Source organism: Grampus griseus (genome assembly GCF_964374135.1).
Source record: "Grampus griseus genome assembly, chromosome: 10".
In the NCBI taxonomy this organism is placed as follows: Eukaryota; Metazoa; Chordata; class Mammalia; order Artiodactyla; family Delphinidae; genus Grampus; species Grampus griseus.
This window is the reverse complement of record NC_139004.1, coordinates 16,177,276-16,202,655: the sequence shown is the minus strand read 5'-3', so window position 1 is coordinate 16,202,655 and position 25,380 is coordinate 16,177,276. Positions and strand designations below refer to the sequence as shown.

General features: G+C 39.1%; 1 protein-coding gene across 2 annotated transcripts in view; it reads right to left on the bottom strand.

Annotated features, from left to right (window-relative positions):
• The window catches only part of CDKAL1 (CDKAL1 threonylcarbamoyladenosine tRNA methylthiotransferase), a 649,761-nt gene that overhangs the window by 432,480 nt on the left and 191,901 nt on the right, over positions 1–25,380 (bottom strand). For both annotated transcript variants that reach the window (XM_082664020.1, XM_082664021.1), the window contains one exon: positions 4,461–4,581. In XM_082664020.1, the coding sequence (XP_082520146.1) occupies positions 4,461–4,581 (121 nt within the window). The remainder of the gene's footprint in view (positions 1–4,460; positions 4,582–25,380) is intronic.

Sequence of the window (25,380 nt, the reverse complement as noted above, 5' to 3'; positions counted from 1 at the left end):
TTCTATCTCCAACCACTCTTTGGAACTTCCAAATCCATGGTTACAAATAAATCCACTGGAGAATGCCAAAGCCCATCTTCTTAACTATTACACAGTACTGCCACCCTTGCTTTTCCTTCCCAAAACTACCACCCAGGCTCTCATTCCTTCCTGGCTTGGTTGCTATAGGAACCATAAGCAAGAAATGTGGGTGGCCTATAGATGCTGAAATTTCATTTCAAATGTCACTATAATGCAAAGATTGTTCTGTTCCCACACTTGATATGATCCCTTGCTCCTGTGAACCCACAGAAGTGTCTGACGGGCGCAAGAGATAAGCCTCAGTCTCAGTCCCCTACTAGCTGCACGACAAGGTGAAGTCACCTAACCGCTCTGTAACTTAGTTTCCTCATCTACTGAAAAATCTCACAAGGCTGTTGTGAGGACGAAATACAGGAAAAAATACACATTTCACAGAATTATGTCTGGCTCACATTAAGCACTCAATATACATTAGCAATGATTAACTTCATTCTCTCCTGCATTTCAGTCATGTCCATACAGCTCTCATCATCCTACTAGACAAACATGTGCCTATTCATGTCTACAGGGAGTCCTTACCCCATAAGGGACAGTCTAGAAATAAGAGTGATATTGGACAAGGGGCAGCTAACCTCAGAAGGCTCACCTCAAAAAAAAAAGAATGTTGTAAATTGAGACAAGGAACCGAGTAGACCAAGTTTTTATATGCAATACAGCAAACATAAGAAGGATGAATAACTGAACATAAAATTGAGAGTATGGAAAGAAAAAATAAATGTTATTTAAGAACTAAAGATACTCTTGGGCTTCCCTGGTGGTGCAGTGGTTGAGGGTTCGCCTGCCGATGTGGGGGACACGGGTTCGTGCCCCGGTCCGGGGGGATCCCACATGCCGTGGAGAGGCTGGGCCCGTGGGCCGTGGCCGCTGGGCCTGAGCGTCCAGAGCCTGTGCTCCACGGCGGGAGAGGCCACGACAGTGAGAGGCCTGCGTACCGCAAAAAAAAAAAAAGAACTAAAGGTACTCTTATTATACACAATGTGATCAAACAAGTAGTGGTCTCAGCTCATCCACAATCTAGCATGATATGAAATTTTCAACTTCTTCCTTGGCTAAAGCAACTAATATACTCCTTTTACATTTTAAGTTAGAAACGTAACAAAGCATAACAACTCTGTAGAGTTTAATAGTAACTTTGCTAAATTACCAATACATGTAATAAAACTTGCTGAAAATGGGGTCCTTTCCCTAACTGATGGATAGAAAATTTATATGAAACATATATCCATATTTAATTTCAAAGCCATAAAACTTTGAAAAGTGTAAGATTTTGATGGAGATGATAATTTTTGCCTGAAAGAAATAATTATCCGTAGAACTCTTTTAAAACATTTAAATGTAAATGAAAAAAAGCAATGAGCTCTACTGGAGGTAAAAAAAATAAAATTCAAGGTAAAGATGTTAAGAGTGATACTGTCGACAAACACTCATGGAGAGACTTTCATCCGAGAACAAGTGATAAGGCTCCAACAGATTCAGGAAAATGATTAGTCGTCAGAGAAGTTCAGAGACTCTTATCGCAACGAGTGACAGCACAGATTAATGCTCTCAACAGCAAAAGAATGTTTGCTAATTTATTTACTAAGAGGCAATTCTATACTGTAATATGAGAGATGTGAGAGGATGAGAACGTGAAAGGAAATACCCAGTGAGCTTTAAAAAACTCTATAGCCTCATTATAAGAAACACTAAATCCAAGAGAAGAAAAATTCAAATTATAAATATATGAAAAATTTAACTTAATGCTATTTAAAATGGCTACCTAAGGGAAATTTTGAAAAATACACGGCAAAATAAATTAGTAGTGGCTTGAAAATACAACACTGATGCAGCATTTATTGAGTGCTCACTTTGTCCTGGACCCTGAAGTCAGAGATAATAACAGTGATGACTGAAATACCTTCTGCACTCACGAAGCTCATAACTAAGTAGAAGATATAAACTATGCATCCTGAGAAGTGCCACAATCAAGGTAAACAGGGAATGTTGTAGACGCACAACGGAAAGATGGAGGTATTTAGCCTGGTCAGGAGGGGAGGAACAAGCAGCCACCCAAAGAAAGGGGCACACAAGTGCGTACCGCAAGATTACCCGCGAGTAAGTGGAGAAATGGTAAGACACGCCAGGGGATCCTTACAGCACACAGACAGGCCTGGAGTAGAGAGAGAGAAGGACCTTGAGGCTGAGAATGTCAAGTAGTTCAGTGAGACTGAATACTGGAGTGTGAGGTGGGGAGTGACAGAATGGAGAAGTACGGAGACTAAAAATATAAAGTATCTTTGAAAACAAACAGTTAAAATCGACACTCAGCAGGTCACAAGTAGCTACAAAGTCACCTTGATCCTAAGATAACAGATTCTAATACAAAAGGGTTTGACAAACCCTAAAATAATAACATACTTAAAGGAATGTGCCAGTCAAAAAGGAGTTGATCAGTCCTGTGTTTTTTTTAAAAAATGAGACTATCAGAAACATTTAGACTTTGCCCCTCTAAAGACATTGTTTAGGAGAAAGTACACTTAGCCAAACTCCAAGTATTACGGAGCAAGTAGCAAGGCAATTTGTACTGCAACAAGAAATTAACATGACCCCATTCAACTTTCTAATTATAGAACTCAATTATTCATTCATAAGTGAACATTCATAAGTGAACATAAATCCCTACTGTGTACATACTTCTGTGTACTAAGGATACAATGATAAAAAAGAAAGTCAATTCCCTACCTTCATGGAGCTTATTACATGCCAGTGAGGGGAGACAATTACAACTTAGATGGACATATGTCTATTTCAATACCGAGAAATGTTACAAAGGAAAATAAGGCAAATATGGAGGAAAGGAAATGTAGGTATGCTGAAATTTTAATAGGAATTTGAATTCAGGCGTCAAAAACAACAGCAGCAGCAATGCAGGATGTGAAGGAAGGTGAAGAGTGACTGAGACAGAGGCAACGGCAAACAGCCTTACACCCATAACTTGGCTCAGGCTCCAGAGGATATATCAGATTCTCCGGTCAATGCGACACCTACGCTTCTGACTGTTAAATTCTGACTTAGTCGCTAGTAGTCTCTGAGCTTGATGAGTCCAGGTTTATGAATCTTCCACACTGAAGGCCAGACACTGGTCCTGGACAAGTTCACAAAGTAAACTGAAAGTGCCCAAGGGCTTTTAGGGAAAAGCCAAATGTCTTCTTCAACAGTCCCCGGTCTTTGGCAGCAGTGGGGAGGATGAACCAGAGGTGGATGATAAGGCAAGAGAAAAGACAACCAGTGACAACACAGCTGCAACAGTGCAGGAGGAAAGGACAGCACTGCCTTGGAGAGAGGTAGAAAGATGCTGGGGCAGGAAAGATAAGTTCACCCGTTCTCAGTGGGAAAGATCATGAAGAAAGCAAAGGGCAGAAGGAGGACAATTTTTAAAAAGAGAGAAGGAAGATTAAAATTTAAAAGGAGCAGAAGGCTTAAATCTGTGGGAAATGTGAGGCAGCTACATGAATGGAGGGACTTTCATGAGGTTTGAATTTAAATTTATTACCAGACTATGATAATATAAAGTGGGAAATAAGTAACTTTCTCAAATGGAGTCACTATTTAAAAGAACCAAATTCAACAAACGCAAATAAAACCAAGTATGACTGATTATACCAGGAGTTATAATCAGGCAGAACTTCAGACCAACATGGCTTCATATTCAGTCACGATGTTTATCTTCAGTTTAAGGCTCATAAAAGTAACATTTAAAAATATTCATTTCAGATAGTTAATAATCAAAATATGGTTAGGATCTTGGGCAATATTTACTATAATGCTATTGAAAAAAACAGTCAAAGATGATGGGTGTATTAACCATTTCACAGAATGAAATACTCTTCTTGGGCTTCCCTGGCGGCGCAGTGGTTGGGAGTCCGCCTGCCGATGCGGGGGACGCGGGTTCGTGCCCCGGTCGGGGAAGATCCCACAATGCCGCGGAGCAGCTGGGCCCGTGAGCCATGGCCACTAAGCCTGTGCGTCCGGAGCCTGTGCTCCGCAACGAGAGGCCACAAGAGTGGCCCGCGTACCGCAAAAAAAAAAAAAAGAAGAAGGAGAAGTAATACTCTTCTTGAAAAGATTTTAACCAAGGGCAGAGCTGGAAAACAAAATCCACGTTTATTACCAAAAAGAAGTTAGAGTAATGTTAATCAAAGAAAAAAACACTTGCTGCATATATAAGTGCAACTGCATACAGGGAACATCTTAGAGGGAACGATATTCATGTCTGATTTTTTAAAAATTCATTTTTGATTTTTCTTTCCCAAGGAAATGTTCAACTACTTTTCTGTGTCATATAGCCAGGAAAATTCATGGAGTATATTAAATATTTTATGAGTTAGAGAAAAGCTTACCCAGTGTTGATGGAAATGATTTCTATCAGTGGATTCTTCCTAATCTTTGGCAAATCCAGTCGTGCTCCCCCCAACCGTTTTCCATTATCCTTTTTCTGACCCAGCAGTCTCACAGAGTGACCTTCAAATAAAGCATAGAAAACACGTTAGCATGAGTCATACAACTTCACTTTAATTTACTGCTTTCAACAAATGTGTTAATATTTCCATTTAACTTTTTCTTTTATGAAAACAAATAAAAACAACCTGGAGAAGATATGATCACTGAACCTAAGAAATACTACCAAAGGGAAAGGCAGCGGTGTTCAAGTTCTACAGTCAAAAGTGCTTTGCTTAGAATATCTGCACATTAATACTGCACAGATGAGAGAAATAAAAATATCCTCAGAGTGTCATTCCACAGGTACGAATGGCCCCTAACATAGACCAGATATGTAAATATATGAAGCAGGAAGGGTTCACTTGGGCACTGGCCCTGCAGGCCAAGTGCAAAAGCAGATCATCTGCTCAAAGCAAACTGTAAATCAAAGAAGTAAAGAATTAAAAAGTTGAGATAAAATGACACTCTAGGGCGGCTTCGCTTGGTGGCGCAGTGGTTGAGAGTCCGCCTGCCGATGCAGGGGACACGGGTTCGTGTCCTGGTCCGGGAAGATCCCACATGCCGCGGAGCAGCTGGGCCCGTGAGCCATGGCCGCTGAGCCTGCGCGTCCAGAGCCTGTGCTCCGCAACAGGAGACACCACAACAGTGAGAGGCCCGCGTACCGCAAAAAAAAAAAGACACTCTAGGGTTGGATTTTTTAAGAACAAACAAAAGCTTTTAAACTTATTTTTTTTAAAACGTTACAAAAGAATCAGAACACTTCTAAGACCCATTAAAATGTTGAATTAATTGTAGTTACAGAGAAGTTGGAAGAATAGAATAATTCCCATCTCCTTGATATTCACTAAATATTATTTTCCATATTTATCACTTTCTCTATATACATATTATTTTTTATAACTTTACTGAAGTACATCCTGTAAAGCTCACCCATTGTAAGTACACAATTCAATGATTTTAAATAAACTTATACAGTTGTACAATCATCACAACCCATTTTTAGAACATTTCCATCACCCCCAAAACTCTCTCAAGCTTATTTATAGTCTATCCATGCTCCCATACCAAATATATTACATTTTGCTAATCTATCAACCAGCTGATGAACACTTGGACTGTTCCCAATTAACACCTTTTATAATAATGCTTCTATGAATATCTGAATACAGATCTTCATGCGGACATATGTGTTCACCTCTCTTAGATAGATTCCTAGGAAAAGAATTGTGGGTTATATCATAAATTTATATTCACTTTTATAAGAAATAACTTTTCCAAAGAAGTGCTCCCATTTTATATCCCACCAGCAATGTATGAGGGTTTGAGTTTCTCCATATCACCAAGATCTCACTCATACTGTAACTTCTGACAACAGCTATTCTAGTGGGCATGCAGTGGTATATTATTGTGCTTTGAATGAATAATACGCATTCCATAATGACTAACAATATTGAGCACCTTTTCGTGTGATTAGCCAATTGTATTCCCATTTGGTAAAATGTTGTCATGGTTAATTTTTACGCGTCAACTTGCCTGGGCCACAGGGTGCCCAGACATTTAGCCAAACATTATTTTGGGTGTGTCTGTGAGGGTGTTTCTGGATGAGACTGACATTTCAATCAGTAGACTGAGTAAGGCACACTGCTCTCTCTAACACTGGTGGGCATTATCCAATTAATCAAAGACCTGAATAGAACAAAAATGCTGAGTAAGAGGGAACTAACTCCTCCTGTCTGACTACTGAGCTGAGTAACTGGTCTTTTCCAGCCTTCAGACTCAAGACTGAAATATCAGCTCTTCTTGGGTCTCGCACCTGCCCAGTTGCCAGCTGTAACTTACACCAACAACTCTCCTGATTCTCAGACCTTTGGACCTGGACTGGAACCACACATCAGCTCTCTACAGTCTTCACCTTGCCGACTACAGACACTGGGAATTTTCAGCCTCCTTAATGGTGGGAGCCAATACCTTATAATACATCTCATGATACACACACACACACACACACACACACACACACACACACACACACACACACACACACACACACACACACACCTCTACTGGTTCTCCTTCTCTGAAGAACCCTCACTAATATAAATGTCTATTCCAGTATTTTGTCAATATTTTAGTTATAGCATTTGTCTTATTGAATTATAAGAATTCTTTTCATATTCTGGTTATATGACCTTTCTGAGATATATAATTTTTAAATATTTTCTCTCAGTCTGTGGCTTATAGTTTCACTTTCATAATGGCATCTTTTGAAAATTAAAGTTTTTTTTAATATAATGAAGTTCAACTTATCAATATTTTATTTTACAGCTCATGCTCTGGGTGTCATATCTCTGCCTAGCCCAAGAGCACAAAGATTTCTCCTACATTTTCTTCCACAAGTTTTTTTTTTTTTAACATCTTTATTGGGGTATAATTGCTTTACAATGGTGTGTTAGTTTCTGCTTTATAACAAAGTGAATCAGTTATACATATACATATGTTCCCATATGTCTTCCCTCTTGCGTCTCCCTCCCTCCCACCCTCCCTATCCCACCCCTCCAGGCTGTCACAAAGCACCGAGCCAATATCCCTGTGCTATGCGGCTGCTTCCCACTAGCTATCTACCTTACGTTTGTTAGTGTGTATATGTCCATGACTCTCTCTCGCCCTGTCACAGCTCACCCTTCCCCCTCCCCATATCCTCAAGTCCGTTCTCCAGTAGGTCTGCGTCTTTATTCCTGTCTTACCCCTAGGTTCTTCATGACATTTTTTTTTTCTTCTTAAATTCCATATGTGTGTGTTAGCATATGGTATTTGTCTTTTTCTTTCTGACTTACTTCACTCTGTATGACAGACTCTAGGTCTATCCACCTCATTACAAATAGCTCAATTTCGTTCTTCCACAAGTTTTATCATTTTCACTCTTATAATTAGGTCTAGGATACACTGTGTTACTTTTTGTGTATAATAAAGGTCTAAGTTTATTTTTGCACATGGATAGTCAATTGTCCCAGAATCATTTCTTTTCCTTCTTTCTCCTTTGTGCCACTGCCATCACACATATTAACATATACAGTTGTATAAACCCTAAAATACAGTGCTACAATTGTTGTTTTATACAGTTGTATGTTTTTTAAGGAAAAATGTGAAAAAAATATATTTATAAAGTACTATATATTTACCCACATAATTACCACTTCCAGCACTCTTCATTTCCTCCTGGGGATTTCCATTTGGTACCACTTTCTGCCTGAAAAATTGTCTTCAGTATTTCTTGTAAATCAAGTCTGCTAGCAAAAAATTTTTTATTTGGAAATGTCTTTATTTTGCTTCATTTGTGAAGGATACTTTTGCTGGATATATCAACAGAATTCTTAGTTGACAGTTTTGTTCCTTGAGCACTGAATATATCACTCCACTGTCTTTGACCTCTAGTGCTTCTGGTGAGAAGTCGACTATTAATCTTGTTGTTCTCTGGTACACAGTATGTCATTTTTCTCTTATGCTGTCAAGATTTTCCCTCTCTTTCTACAATGACTACGATGTGTATAGGTATGGATATCTGGGACTTCTCTACATGGAATTCATTTAGCTTTTTGGATCCGAAAGTAATGGTTTTCATAAAATTTGCGAAGTTTTCATCCAGTACGGTTTAAAACTACTGTTGTTGCTGTTGCTGTTTTTCACTGTGTCCTTTTCTTTTGTGATTCCCATGACACATTTTTTGGTGTGCCAGATGTTGTCCCAATGGTCTCTGAGGCCCTTTTCATTTTTCCTCTTTTCTTCTATCCAAATCAGATCATTTCCCTTGGTCTATCCACAGATTTTTTTCTTCGGCCATCTCAAATCTGCAGTTGAGCCCCTCTAATGAATGTTTTCATTTCAGCTACTGTACTTTTCAACTCCAGATTTCCTATTGGTTCTCTTTTATAATTCCTATCATTTTGTGATTCTGTACTCAAGTCACCGTCATCATCCTTTTCTTAAATGCTTTTCACATCGTTTCACTTAGTTCTTTCAAGTCTTTGCTAAATCCAACACTTCTGGCCGCTCAACGACAGTCGATACTGACTGCTTTTTTCCCGCTTGAACGTGGTTATACGTGGTTTCTTTGTATGTATCATAATATTTTGTTAAATACTAGAAATTTTAGCTAATATATTGTAGCAACTCTCAATTCATATTAATCACCCAAAGTGTAGTCTATGAAGTTTATGTCTCCACAATGAATGGTCATTAATCTCCTTTCTTAGCTTTTTTGGCTTTCTTCCCTCCAAAGCGTCACTTCCCAGCAGTCAATTCTGTATCTGCATAGCAAAGCTAAGTCAAGGACTGGTCACGTATATGCTCAAACACCTTAAACCAGTAAGATTCCTAACGATGTGCTGATTGATCTGTGTATGAGACGAGAGCATTCAAACTTAGGGCCATTTTCAAGCCTGCCCCACCTTTTACTTTCTCCTGGGCTTTCTTGGGTCCTCTCCCACCTTCTCACGATGTGCATACAAGCTCCAGCCAACAGATAAGTGTAGGCAGCTTGGGCCCACTCTGCTCCCCGTTGTGCCTGTGCACAACGTCCAATCAATTTACAGTTTGCGAAGACTCATCAAGCATCCTCTCTCTGTCTCACCTCCCAGAAGTCTCTACTAAATCCATGGCTAGTCTGTCTGTCTACCACTCCTGCCAAACAGGCCTACAACTTCAGGTGTGTAGAGCCAGAGACACCCCATCCCCTAACCCCCCGCCCCCCGTCACGCGCCATAAACACCTTCACTTTCCCAAACAGTCCTCCAAGTCAGCTGAGCCTTCTTGGGAGCAGCAGTGAAGCTGCTGGTTTTTACAGCCTGCCCTGCCCTGGTTGAACAACCTTGCCCACAGAGCTGAGGAAGGAAAACGGCAGGAGCACCAGGCACAAACACCACAGACTCACACTATTCTTACCCAAAGCTCAGTTGTTTGCACAAATAAACACTTCTCATTTGCTGACTGCTTTTACTCACTTTCCAGAAAGCAAGAATGGCTTGTTTCTGACCATGTGTCCAGCTTTGTTGTTGCTTGTGGGGAGATCTGTTGACCTTCTCACACAGTCGTGCCACAAGCTAATCAGAGCCCACTTTTTAAAAGCAATTATTTAAAATAACTTCAAATACGTAATTAGTACAGATATAAGATTCTAAGCAATTATATGTATGTTTCATCACCCCTCATTTCAGAAAGATATACTGCTTAAACATCTCCTGTACAGACAGCTTTTCAGGACCAGAAGTAATAAAACCATCAGTCATGGCCTTTTTTGTACTAATCGCTTTAATAAGAAACATTAAGTACTTCATTCATTCTGAAAATTCTTGCTCTGATGGAGAAACACAGACTCAAGCATTTGGCATACCAGATTTCACAGATTTTCAAGATAAGTTGAACTCTTCAATCACAAGTCCAGTTAATGAAGAGGTGAGCAAGATTGGCATGATAACATAATAGTTCTCTGAGAGATGCCAAAAGTTCAATAATGACTACGCAAAGGCATGCTATTTTCATACTAGCCTGAGACAAATTTCATTATATCCTGCTGAGACTTCAGCAATATGAGCCTGTACTAATAACATTTGATAAATTATTCATCTCCAACTATCTACATGCAAATAAAGGAACATATCCTGCCTGATGATATAATGAGTTATTTTCCAATCCAATGATTCATTAAAGAGTGGCAGACCTAGCAACAGTCTGTTTTTTTCTTTAATTGAAAAATATACCACACTAAAAACAAAGTAGGAAATAACATAAAAGTCCCTCATTATATCTGGTCAAAGATGAAAGAAAGGAAATTCAACCACATAATGATTATTTTTTAAAAAAACAGACTAGCAGAATAGAACTTTTATACTTGTTATACCATCTTTTTAAAAAATCCTTTTGCAAACAGAATTGCTATTTCAAAGTAACTCCTTAAATCTATAGACCACAGAATAAAAACATATACTACAAATCAATACCCATTATATGTGCAGTTATCAATATTATTACCCTCTAAAACAAACTGAAATTTGACAGAATAAATAATAAAACTGAAGGAGATGTCTTAAAGAAGGTGTATCTGTGGGACGAAAAGGAAAGGAAACAAGGACTCAGGAACAGGGAAACATGCTGAAGGAATAAAAATGTGAAAGGTAAAAAGGAAACTTTTGGAGCAAATTTATACTGAAAATGAACATGCTATACTTATGAAGGGACCAAGCCGTAAGGACCACCATTAGACACTCACACACTGCTTCTCTATACAATCCCTTCTGATTAGTCACTGATGCCTAGCACTGTGAAAGAAAAAGAACACTGCTCAATGAGTACCAATTTATTTTGTGACTACTGCGGATTTCATCACCCTTTGTGGCTAGACTGAAGAGAAGGAGAGGAAGAAAAGAAATCAGGACAACAGAGTTTGAAAGAAAAGGAGAGTGAAAATATTGGTTTTTACATCATTTCAATCACACGTAATAAGAAATTAAAGGAGGACGTATTAATAGGAACAGATGGGAACAATGATGCTCAGTGTGACCAGATAAACTGATAATAACATGAGACCACTGAGGAGACAGGGATAAAGATGTAAGTTATTAAAATAGAAATATGCAATTTTAATCCAAGGATGAAAAACGAAGACTGCCTTATATGTAGAATGGGACACACTCAAATGTTCTATTTCCAAGATTTTATCTTTCCCATTTTCAATGTAAATTCACATTTCATCTCCTCTAAATAATGGTCAAATACGTCTCAGTGGGCTTATTAACCATCTTTAATAAACATCTCTCTAAGTTGTTACTTACAAGTGTCACATAAAATTCAGTCCTGTTAAACCAAATTTAATTTTAAGCCCGAGGCTTTCAGCAGTTATTTATAAATCAGCTACAAAACCCTGATTCTGTGCTCGTTTTTACATTTGATCTAATCCAGTAAAGAATGTTACTAAACTATTTTTTTAGCTAAAATTATTATATATTACAAAGTATTGAACCAAAAGCTAGTTTGTTTTATATAATTCACTATTATATGCACACCTGTGAATTCATAACACTGAAAAACCTACACGAAAAAAGGCATATTTTGTACAATAATGGCTATATTCGTTGAATCAATATTCAGTGTGGTTTATGGATCTTCATGAGCAAATAATCTTTCCCAAATCCCACAGTGCTAACTGCACTGAACATTATTAGAGCTGAGGAAAAACATCCCACCCATACATACTGGAAAGCCCTGTCAACATGTCAAGAAGCCAATTATAATGGTCATTCAAAAGCAGAAAAGTACCCACCCCTGTAATATAAGCATATATGTAAACACATATGCGCGCACACACGTGCGCGCGCGCGCACACACACACACACACACACACACACACACTGATAGAAACAGGACTACCTACAAAATACGTATTTATTAATTAAATTATGTTTCTACATACAAAGCAATCGTTCCCCCTCTGGTTCTCAAAGCTAAAGTCATTTGTACAAGTTAGCCTTAGAATATCATTACACATTATAGAAGCACCAATAATCTGGCAACTTGGACTCCAATTGTTTATTTCTTTTTCCTTTAATTTCTTTTTCTTCTAAAGCCTCTATAAACAGCCAGACTTTCCTTCAATACTTCATTCTTCTCACCTAATTTTAAAGGCCATTCACTGTTTCCTTAATATGTTACCACCCACCTCCACTACCACCAGAGAGGCCTCATGCCAAGTTGCTGTCATCTCTTATACTAACTGCTCTCACTTCACACAAATTCAGTCCTATTAACAGACATTCTGAAGACCTATCTGAACCCTAAGCTCTGGGTCGTCCTGCTGGAAAGCTTCCTAATAAAAGCAAACCCAACCCAATGCTGGGGCAGAGGGTAAGAGAAGACTGGTAGATATACAAACAAAAACGAAAACAAAAAAATGAGTAAATGCACTACAGACATCAATTCTCACTTAAGAGAGCCCCATCAATTTGAATATTGTTTAAGAATATTAGAAAGGAAAGCTCAGTTTACTGTTTTTCTACAAAATGCTTGGAGCTGTTACTCAGCATGGCCTCCAAAGGCTTTTTAACTACTTAATTACACAGAAAAACAAAAATTTAGCCCAAGTTTGTCTCTGCTCCGTTCAATGTCATTCCTCATATGTCAGCTCCTCCCAAGAAAGCAAGCATCCTCTAATGGTCACACTAAGTAACTCTCCTGAAATATTCTCATTTTAAAAGAAGAAAGCAAAGTGAAACAAAGATGTTGGGTTAAGTGAAAGAAGCAGCTAGTCTGGGTTGGAAAATTTTACCCGAAATGCTAGAATTGACTCAAAACACAAGATCATTACAATTCAAGCGCCAATTTTAGCTACTAAGATTTCAGCAATTACTAAGAATTTAAATGTTAACTAGAACGATGACACCTAGAAAAAAACATTAAAATAAGAGAAGAATGGTAAGAATCAACTGTCCAAAAAGACAGAATTCAAAGCGTGAATCAAAGTATAAGCAAAGAGAGCCTCTACTAAGGTCCTGATGTTACCAGCATGCATTTCCAGAGTTTTGGGTTGGAGAGGAAGCTAAGATAAGGACAGAACACAAAGTTTAAATCCCCTCAAAGTTTGAGGGTTATTTAATATCAAAACTCTTCTTGCACAAAAAAGTAGCTACACTATAATTATAATGATGTGAAATTTATGTATGATTCAGAACTGTGGAAGATGTAAAGATGAAAACATGTTGGAATGGAGAATTCTAAGGCAACTTTTTCTTCCATTCGTACAGCACTGTTGGTACAACTAATGACAACTATTTTCAAGTCATCATACTGGACAAAGAATATAAAAAATAAATAATCCACATAAGCAAGATGTCTTCTTATAGTAATGGAAATACCTTCTGGAGGCAAACTACCAGAAGCATTTAATTTTATGATTTAATTACATCTTTTGCAAGCAGATATACCTTTTATGACAGTGGGAGATTTATACGGTGCCAACTTACTTTTCACAATCTAAATCAAGTGTACATCAAAATACTCACAAGTCAAAGCACTCGCACATCAGTTAACTCCACCTCAGTACTGACCCTTAAAAGAACTCAGGTGGTTGGCTGTCTTGCTACAGTAGGCTCCCCTGAATTCTATATATTTCTTTTCTTTTTTCCCCACACTCTATTTATTTACTTTTTTATTTTTAAAATTTGTGTTGAAGTATAGTTGCTTTACAATGCTGCGTTAGTTTTTACCATACAGCGAAGTGAATCTGCTATACGTATACATATATCCCCTTTTTTGGATTACCTTCCCATTTAGGTCACCACACATCTCCTGAATTCTAGTAGCTCCAAGGCTTTAATGTTTTGGGGTGTTTTTTTTTGTTTGTTTTGTTTTGTTTGTGGTACGTGGGCCTCTCACTGCTGTGGCCTCTCCCGTTGCGGAGCACAGGCTCCAGACGCACAGGCTCAGTGGCCGTGGCTCACGGGCCCAGCCGCTCCGCGGCATGTGGGATCTTCCCAGACTGGGGCACAAACCCATGTCCCCTGTATAGGCAGGCGGACTCTCAACCACTGCACCACCAGGGGAGCCCTGGGGTGTTTTTTTTAACATCTTTATTGGAGTATAATTGCTTTACAATGGTGTGTCAGTTTCTGCTATATAACAAAGTGAATCAGCCATACGTATACATATATCCCCATATCCCCTCCCTCTTGCATCTCCCTCCCACCCTCCCTATCCCACCCCTCTAGGTGGACACAAAGCACCGAGCTGATCTCCCTGTGCTATGCAGCTGCTTCCCACTAGCTATCTATTTTACCTTTGGTAGTGTATATATGTCCACACCACTCTCTCACTTTGTCCCAGCTTCCCCTTCCCCCTCCCCAGCTTTAATGTTTATGGCATAAAGCTACTCAGTACTTCCGTTTCAGTAAGTAAAGCATCCATGGCAGCAATGCAAAAACTTAATCACTGCTCATGCTCAAACCCATATTCCCCAAATTACTGCACCAGGTGATGAAAGCAGAGATAACAGACCTAATAACAGATGGCATTCAAGCTCCTAAAAAAAAAAGAGAGAGAGAGAGAGAGAACAACACTATACAAGAATAAGAAACCTGTAAGCCACACTTAGCTCAGATCCCCACATCCGATCATGAAGGAAAATGTCAAGCTCCTCCTGCAACTCTTCAAACCCTTATAAAGTGTCACCGAGGAGCGGTGGGAGGCAGTATAAAGGCAACCTAAAGGGGGGAAGTCAGGGAAGGGGCATCCGGCACTTACTTGTTGGCTTTAAATTCACAATCTTAGTCCTCAACCCCTTGTGACTGGCATTACCAATGCCCTTCTGGAGAAATGAAGACAGTGAAATAAGTGTAGAAACGTACGAAAAACAAAGAGGATGGACATTTTACATCACAACACAATACACTAATGCACATGCATAACCGAAACAGAAGTTCCAAAATGCTACAGATGAGTAAAAAATGAAGTAGGTTTGAAATATTATTTTATCAATATTTAGATACAACATAAAGACTCCCCAAACCCAACCCCCCCGCCAAAAAAAAAACCTATTCTGTCCTGAGTCATCACAATGACTTCTGCCCTAAAGGGACTTACAGTCTTGAGGAAAACAACTTGTAAACAAATAACTGGAATGAAATGTCAGACATGGTCTGATCAGTGTTTTTAAGGACAGTAGATCACCATGAGAGAGTGGTCAACTCTCCTAAAAAAAGACCAGGAAAGGCTTCGAGGAGAAATGACACTGTAGTGTGGGAGGCTGAGCAGGCCAGAAACAAGTTACATACACAACTACATAGATTTCCCAGTACATCCGGACACAACACTGCTAACACAGCCAGCACAGATCTTTGCTACAAATCCTGTCTGTTCATCTTCTGCTTCTTAAACCAGCCTATCGCTAAAACCAGAATTCACTGAAAAGATTTATTAAGACTTGGCATAAAGGAGCTCCACTGTGAAAAACCCCACCTTCAAAAATTAAATGCCTCTAAACATAGTTTATGAGATAGGAATTATGTGGGTTTGAGATATGCATTCTTAGTTCTAATCAAAAGACTGGCCAAACATTATTTTTAAAGGTTAATTCAAAACCTCAGTATTGAACACTGAAAAACAAACAAACCAACCTTAATTCAAGAATTTAAAATTAATGTTGGTTGTGAAATGTTAAAGACTGAAAGTTATCTACATCAAAATCCTTCAGATTACAGCTTCAATACTTCTCTGGCCTAAATACAAAACTAGAATTTAGAACATAGGCCATAGCCTTAAAAAACATGGAAGGGCTTTCTTGACTTAATCATTTGACAGTAAAAACAGTATAAACTGTGTCTTACCTTAAAACCTTCCAAAATTACCTTTAAAAAACACACCCAAGAGAGTTCTCTCTGCAGAATCTCTTTAGGTTTTTACTGGTTTGATTAGCTTCTTTATTGTTTGCTTACAGTTAAGGAATACGTTTACTCACTCATTTCCTAAATTAAGCACCCTTATAGCAAGGTAAGACTAAAATATTCTTTTCAGATTTTTTTTTAAAAAATATAGCAAATCTTTATTAACTCCTTACAAAAAAAGTTTTTATGTTGCCACAAAATAAAATGGCAAGTAAAACTGAGAAGCAGGAAAGGGAAAAAGAAATCAAAGAGGAAACAAGAAACATGAAGGAACAAAACGTGTAAGTGAGAATATGAAAGGGAACTAGAAATGGTTGAGCCGTGACCTTAGTCAATAGGCAGGAGGGATGGAGATAACAATAAATGGGTCTCACTTTCTCACTTCCCTCCATTCAAGGTAAGCAGCTTAACAGAACCTAAAGAACTTGAGATTAGAGGAATAGGTTTCAAATTATAGTACACTGAGGCCTTGCTATATAATCAGTAATGCCAGGGTTCCTGTGGAGTACAAATGAATTAATGTATACGAAAGGGTAAGCTACAAAGAGCCAGACAGAAGGTAATTACAGTTGCTACTATAATTAATGCAACTGTAATCTTATCAAGACCTATAATGCTAATGACGTTTCTCAAAAGCAAGAAGGCAAGGAGATTTTTTAAACTTTCAATCACTGTAAAATAAAGTCAGATCCCATTTATTTTTAAACCTCTGGAGAACTAGGAAATAGGTCACAAATAATTGCATTGATAATGATAATCAGATTTGCGAATGATTTAATATTTTAAATATATAAATCAAAGTAGATTCAAGGTCATCCCTCTCAAATCACTCACTGCATTCCGATACAAGTTCTTGAATATGAGGGAAGAGAAAGAAGGCATAAGTAGGGTACCAGAAACTGCACCTGACCCTGGGTAAGTCTAAGCATAGATGCCAGAGAGCCATGTCTGTTTTCCCACCCCAGGACATCTGAGTGATAGGATGCTTACCACTGTGACAGTGGCTCACATGGCAAATGAATCTAGGTGAAGGGCCACATGGCAGAATCTCCAAGCCCCCCAGCTTCCCCAGGTTCAGGTAAGCCACCCTGCCATCTTCCCACTCTGGCTAAGGGTCCCTCTCCAAGCAAACACCCTTGAGAATCACTGCTGCAGGTAATGTTCACACCTTGCATTAAATCCTCTCAAATTACTTTTTTCCCCCCAGCAATCCCAGTCACCAAGATGAAAACTGCCTGCCTCAAAGTCCCCAAAATAAATACGCCCCAGGGTAGAAATGAAAGTTGCTTTAGAGAAGCACAAAACTCCAAGTACACCACTTGTCACCACCTAGGATGGCATTACCACGGAATAGAGTAAAGGCAAAGGAGTCAGGGAACTGTGCTTTACTGAAGACCCTCTTCACTGGAGAATACAAATACATACAAAAGAAAAATGCATGGTATGTCTGCCACAAATGCCTTCAAATTCATTTTGTAAGTAAGAAGGTATGGGGAAAGAAAAAGCAAACTCTGGCATGTGGAGATTAGGATGCAAGAAAAAGCTAGTCACATTACAATAACTTTTGCTAGAGATCACTGTCCAAAATGTCAATGTCTCATTCTAATGACAGGCTCTGAAACTCAGTTTTATATTACAGACTCCAACACTCCTAGAATGTCAGTCAGAGCTGAAGGGACCTTCCATGTCATACAATTTACAGCCCAGGAAACTGAGAACAACCAGGTTGCGTGGGTTGTTAAACACGACGCTGTTAGCGGCAGACCAAGTAATTCAACATAACCCTTCACATCCTCAACCCATGATTCTAGCCCATCACAGCACCAGACTTCAGGGCAGCTTAAAGAAATGGGGCACTTGAATTTTCAGAGTTACGCTAAAGATTTAATGTGTTAGAAACCATCTTTCACAAAGACATTTCAGTTACTATTTATTACTCAATAAAATGTATGCCTTGTTATAACGGTAGTACTGATAAACTTCTCCTTAAAAATCCATCCATAGTTGATATCCTAACTGGAGATTCTGCAGATGAGTCCCCCCACCCCCAAACTAATAAGTAAGTGAAATTAGTGTTTATTCTCTCAGTCTCAGAAGTAACTGCTACACATATGCTGTGTGCTTTGTAGAGTGTTATGGAATGAACTTTTAAAAGAAAAGATGTGCATCTCCAAACATTAGATACAAAACTGTATCAACTGAGCATTCTTTCTCTATACCAAGTGCTAACAATACGAGGTTTTCTAAGGAAAGGTCAATGGTATCACCTAATAAAAGACACCCTACAACTAGTCTCATTAAATAAATTCTTCTAATTCACAAAATTTTCAAGAAAATGAGAAAATCAGATTTAAATTTCCTGTCTAGTTACATCTGAGCCATCAAATTACTCTATGTTGCCAGTTTTTTTTTGGTTTTGCTTTTGTTTTTGGTTTTTTTCGGTACGGGGACCTCTCACGGTTGTGGCCTCTCCGGTTGCAGAGCACAGGCTCCGACGCGCAGGCTCAGCGGCCATGACTCACGGGCCCAGCCGCTCAGCGGCATGCGGGATCCTCCCGGACCGGGGCACGAACCCGCGTCCCCTGCATTGGCAGGTGGACTCTCAACCACTGCGCCACCAGGGAAGCCCTATGTTGCCAGTTTTTTCACTTGTTTGTGTTATATGATTTTACTGGCAATAAAATATCAATATTTGTTTTTTAATAAAATTTTCAAAAATGTCATAATTTTTATGTATATTTTGCTACTGGAGTTTTAGATACTGTACCTCTAACATCACCTGGTTTCTACTTTGTATTTCTATTTTTACAGAACCCAGCTACAAAGTACCAAAGAAGAATTACCAATACAATACAATTTACTATTGTGTTAAAGAACAGTCAAACTGCAACAGAAAATACCACAATCAACCTACAATTTCACCCTCTATTTAAAAAACATAATAAATCTGCTAGGATTATTTTCTCTAAGTTTATCATCCCAACTATTCTCATTATATTTTACTAAACAAAAATAGTAGATTCTTTAAATGAAGACTAACGCTTCTCCAGACATGCAGTAAACCACACATATGCACGCAGAGTATAAAGGCAGTGCACCGCGTTCCAATTCTCTACAAAGGTAGTTACAACAAAGGAAGAACTTAAGTACATTAAAGGTTTTTTATTATATTAATTTTAATGTTTTCTATGAGAGCCTCAAAACAGGATTAACTGATCTACTTGTCATTGTTTACTAAATAAATCCTATTAGAATAAATAGAAATTAGAACTGTGGGACTCAGAAATTGTTATATCTGAGAATACCAAATACCTGCAATGAAAATTATTAATACACAGACATGATAAATGTTCAAACTTTATAAACTGTTTTAACATGAACAGTTCTCACAAAACTCTAGACTACAGTAACGCATTTTTAGAGAATTCAACAATACTTGCAGTCTCACCTTCATGGAATCTGCCAAGGCAGAATCAAGCTTTGCAAAGAGGTAACAGGTAAGTGCAATTTTCACAGCAGCCAAGTCCCTGTTAATACTTAAACAAGGAAGGATGGGGCTACTTTACCAGACAGATCAGTGGGACCACTAACACAAGGGTTGGGTCATGGGAAGCCTGAGAAGTTCAAACTTAAAGTAATTTCCTCTCCTTGTTTTGAACAATCAAATCCAGTGAACCATTATAACAGCGTTACGTGCAAACTCTAACACGATCATCAACCTAACAAACTATTCAACACTATGCACCCTCCCCACTCGCACTCTGGAATGAAGAAGTCAAAGTTAATGAAATACCCAAGTCTTCATATCAATAAATTCCATTATTAATAAAAGCTGGTTGCAAACCATAAGATAATGCATCTTCAAACAGAAAGGGAAATATAAGTGATGAACACACAAAAGCAGTGTAATTAACTTTAAGACAAACCAAAACATATAAAACAAGCCTGAAGCCAGCACAGCAGAATTCACCTGGGGGACACATTTATGCATTTATTTGAGTTTTAAAAGTTTTAAAGGCAGAAAAATATTTGACAAATTAAAGTTACTTAACTACTTTTATTTTAAAAAATAAAATAAACATGACTACTTCCAATGTTTAAAGAAGACTCTTTACAGAGCATCTATTGGCGATTTTGGAGATAAATAATTCTGGGACTGCTTAGTGTTTCTGTGGCTAGAAACAGGACCGATAATTTAACTTATAAAGTTAGAGAAATACAGACAAGACATTGGTGGTTTCTCCAATAAACAGTCCTTGCCAGCCATTATTCCAAACTAGCTATTATAAAAGAAAGTGATGTGAAAAATCAACTTACAGTCTTATGGTAGAACTTTGCTGCTTGGGACATAAAGACATTTGCCTGGTCTTACTTCTAAAATTATTATGATTTGAAAAAATGTTACGTAAAAGAGATACAGTGAATAAAAATAAGTTCATTCTAGAACATACAAGAAACACAGAGGATAAATAAGTAAAGTTAGAGGACTGGTTATTTGAGGGAAACAAAGCAGGAGAGAGAAGGGAAAGAAGACTGAAAGGGACATGAACTGACACATCTAAGAAGGTGGCAAAATGCAATGTTTACCAACCTGTAACCACATATTAACACAGAACATAAACTTAAAACAAACAGGCTCATGAGAAAAAAAAACAAAACTAAATAACAGCAATAAATTTCTGGCACCTTTAGTTATTAGAAGGCAGAAGTTATCACCTATCTAATTACACCAGTGAGACTGGGAAGTGTTCCCAACATGTAAAGCCAATGCACAACTTTTTCTACTATATTCAGACTATAGTAACTACATAAGAGATTACATAATGTGATGATGCGTAAGAGTATCCATTCAAAGCATATTTCAACATCACTAATCATTAGAGAAATGCAAATCAAAACTACAGTGAGGTATCACCTCACACCAGTCAGAATGGCCATCATCAAAAAATCTACAAACAATAAATGCTGGCGAGGGTGTGGAGAAAAGGGAACCCTCTTGCTCTGTTGGTGGGAATGTAAATTGATACAGCCACTATGGAGAACAGTATGGAGGTTCCTTTAAAAACTAAAAATAGAACTATCATAAAACCCAGCAATCCCACTACTGGGCATATAATCTGAGAAAACCATAATTCAAAAAGAGTCATGTACCACAATGTTCATTGCAGCACCCTTTACAATAGCCAGGACATGGAAGCAATCTAAGTGTCCATCGACAGATGAATGGATAAAGATGTAGCATATATATACAATGGAATATTACTCAGCCATGAAAAGAAACGAAATTGCATTATTTGTAGTGAGGTGGATGGACCTAGAGTCTGTCATACAGAGTGAAGTAAGTCGGAAAGAGAAAAACAAATACCGTATGCTAACACATATATATGGAATCTAAAAAACAAACCAAAAAAATGGTTCTGAAGAACCTAGGGGCAGGACAGGAATAAAGACAAAGACATAGAGAATGGACTTTAGGACATGGGGAGGGGGAAGGGTAAGCTGGGACGAAGTGACAGAGTGGCATGGATACACTACCAAATGTAAAATAGATAGCTAGTGAGAAGCAGCCACATAGCACAGGGAAATCAGCTCTGTGCTTTAGGACAATAAAAAGTAACGAACTATTAAATACTTCTAATTATCAAAATTTTCAAGAAAAAGAGAAAATCAGATTTAAATTTCCTGTCTAGTTACATCTGAGCCATCAAATTACTCTATGTTGCCAGTTTATTCACTTGAGATAGGGAGGGTGGGAGGGAGACTGCAGAGGAAGGAGATATGGGGATATATGTACATGTACAGCTGATTCACTTTGTTATAAAGCAGAAACTAATACACCACTGTGAAACAATTATACTCCAATAAAGATGTTAAAAAAAAAAGAAAAAGAAAATTATTTTATTGAAAAGCAAATACTGAAAAAGGAGATGTGCTTTTGTGGTTCAGTACTATCCCAGATGTACCATGCTATATACCGAAGCTCAGTTCACTTACTCATTAAGTTTAGAAACATCTTCAAGTAAATCTCCACCGGACATCCAAAGAGAAGTTGCTAAGTCATTAACACTGATAAAACCACACTTGAGATAGTTCCGCCTTACAGTCTCAATTTACAAAAAGTTTATATTCTAAATTAGTATCAAATGCAAAGTACAATTCTGACAGAGTGAAGATTAATAGCAATGTGTTAAATAAGAAAGAGCTGTTTGGTGAAGCACCCTGGGAATTTAGGTCAGCCTAATCCAAGATCACATCAATTACTGAGAAGGTAGGGGAAATGGAAAATCAATTAAACTTGCAGATTGTACCATACTGGAAAAGCCTTCAATTACCAACACTGGAGGCAACTGAAATCAGACTAAACGAAATACCAGCAAACATATTAAAACAACTGAGGCCTCCTTTATTAGAGACTGACTAGAGAAGAAATATGACTTAACAGTAAAAACATTTTTCTATTTTCAATACACAACATTTATTTGCAATCATTTATCTTAAGATATCTGGTTTGACTACCTTTCCCAAAGACAAGAACTTTTTTAAAGATGTTTTTTGTTTAGAGGATTTCATATATATATATCAGAACAAATACCCAGATTTATATGTCCTTCAAAGCTTTTATACCAAAAACTAAGGGGGGGCGGGCTTTAATGACCATGTAAAGCAAGACTAAGGTGCATATGAGTATTTTTTAAAGAAAGAAATGTAGGAGGAGTTTCACGATGGCGGAAGAGTAAGACGTGGAGATCACCTTCCTCCCCACAAATACATCAGAAATACATCTACATGTGGAACAACTCCTACAGAACACCTACTGAACGCTGGCAGAAGACCTCAGACCTCCCAAAAGGCAAGAAATTCCCCACGTACCTGGGTAGGGCAAAAGAAAAAACAGAGACAAAGAATAGGGACAGAACCTGCACAACTGGGAGGGAGCTGTGAAGGAGGAAAAGTTTCCACACACTAGGAAGTCCCTTCACTGGCAGAGACGGGGTGGGGGGTGGGGGTGGCAAGGGGGAAGCTTCGGAGCCGCGGAGGAGAGCGCAGCCACAAGGGTGCGGAGGGCTAAGCGGAGAGGTTCCCGCACAGAGGATCGGTGTCGACCAGCACTCACCAGCCCGAGAGGCTTGTCTGCTTACCCGCCGGGGCGGCCGAGGGCTGGGAGCTGAAGGTCGGGCTTCGTTCGGAGCGCAGGGAGAGGACTGGGGTTGGCGGCGTGAACACAGCCTGCAGAGGGTTAGTGTGCCACGGCTAGCGGGGAGGGAGTCCAGGGAAGAGTCTGGACTTGCCAAAGAGGCAAGAGACTTTTTCTTGCCTCGTTGTTTCCTGGGGCGCCAGGAGAGGGGATTCAGAGCACTGCTTAAAGGAGACCCAGAGACGGGCGCGAGCCGTGGCTATCAGCGTGGACCCCAGGGATGGGCATGAGACGCTAAGGCCGCTGCTGCCACCACCAAGAAGCCTGTGTGCGAGCACAGGTCACTATCCACACCCCCTTCTGGGGAGCCTGTGCAGCCCGCCACTGCCAGGGTCCCGTGACCCAGGGACAACTTCCGCGGGAGAACACACGGCGCCTCAGGCTGCTGCAACGTCCCACCGGCCTCTGCCACCGCAGGCTCGCCCCGCACACCGTGCCCCTCCCCCCCCAACCCCGGCCTGAGTGAACCAGAGCCCCTGAATCAGCGGCTCCATTAACCCCGTCCTGTCTGAGCTAAGAACAGATGCCCTGCGGCGACCTACACGCAGAGGCGGGGCCAAATCCAAAGCTGAGCCCCAGGAGCTGTGCGAACAAAGAAGAGAAAGGGAAATCTCTCCCAGCAGCCCCAGAAGCAGCGGATTAAATCTCCACGATCAACTAGATGTACCCTGCATGTATGGAATACCTGAATAGACAACGAATTATCCCAAATTGAGGAGGTGGACTTCGGGGGCAACAATATATATATTTTTTTCTCTTTTTCTCTTTTTGTGAGTGTGTATGTGTATGCTTCTGTGTGTGATTTTCTCTGTGTAGCTTTGCTTTTACCATCTTTCCTAGGGTTCTGTCTGTCCGTTTTACTTTTTTTTTTTTAGTATAATTTTTAGCACCTGTAATGATTGGTGGATTTGTTTTTTGGTTTGGCTGCTCTCTTTTTTTAACTACTTAAAAAAATTTAATAATTATTTTTTATTTTAATAACTTTATTTTATTTTATCTTCTTCCTTTCTTTCTCCCTTTTATTCTGAGCCGTGTGGATATCAGGCTCTTGGTGCTCCAGGCAGGCGTCAGGGCTGTACTTCTAAGGTGGGAGAGCCAAGTTCAAGACACTGGTCCACAGGAGACCTCCCAGCTCCATGTAATATCAAACAGCGAAGATGTCCCAGAGATCTCCATCTCAATGCCAAGACCCAGCTCCACTCAACGACCAGCAAGCTACACTGCCGGACATGCTATGCCAAACAACTAGCAAGACAGGAACACAACCTCACCCATTAGAACAGAGGCTGCCTAAAACCATCATAAGACCACAGACACCCCAAAACACACCAACAGATGTGGATCTGCCCACCAGAAAGACAAGATGCAGCCTCAGCCACCACAACACAGGCACTAGTCCCCTGCACCAGGAAGCCTACACAACCCACTGAGCCAACCTTAGCCACTGGGGACAGACACCAAAAACAAGGGGAACTATGAACCTGCAGTCTGTGAAAAGGAGACCCCAAACACAGTAAGTTAAGCAAAATGAGAAGACAGAGAAACACACAGCAGATGAAGGAGCAAGGTAAAAACCCACCAGATCTAACAAATGAAGAGGAAATAGGCAGTCTCCCTGAAAAAGATATAATGATAGTAAAGATGATCCAAAATCTTGGAAATAGAATGAAGAAAATACAAGAAACGTTTAACAAGGACCTAGAAGAACTAAAGAACAAACAAACAGTGATGAACAACACAATAAGTTAAATTAAAAATTCTCTAGAAGGGATCAATAGCAGAATAACTGAGGCAAAAGAACAGATAAGTGACCTGGAAGATAAAATAGTGGAAATAACTACTGCAGAGCAGAATAAAGAAAAAAGAATGAAAAGAACTGAGGACAGTCTCAGAGACCTCTGGGACAACATTAAACGCACCAACATTTGAATTATACGGTTCCCAGAAGAAGAAGAGAAAAAGAAAGGGACTGAGAAAATATTTGAAGAGATTATAGTTGAAAACTTCCCTAATATGGGAAAGGAAATAATTAATCAAGTCCAGGAAGCACAGAGAGTCCCATACAGGATAAATCCAAGGAGAAACACACTCAGACACATATTAATCAAACTATCAAAAATTATAATTCGAAGAAAAAATATTAAAACCAGCAAGGGAAAAACAACAAATAACACACAAGGGATCCTCATAAGGTTAACAGCT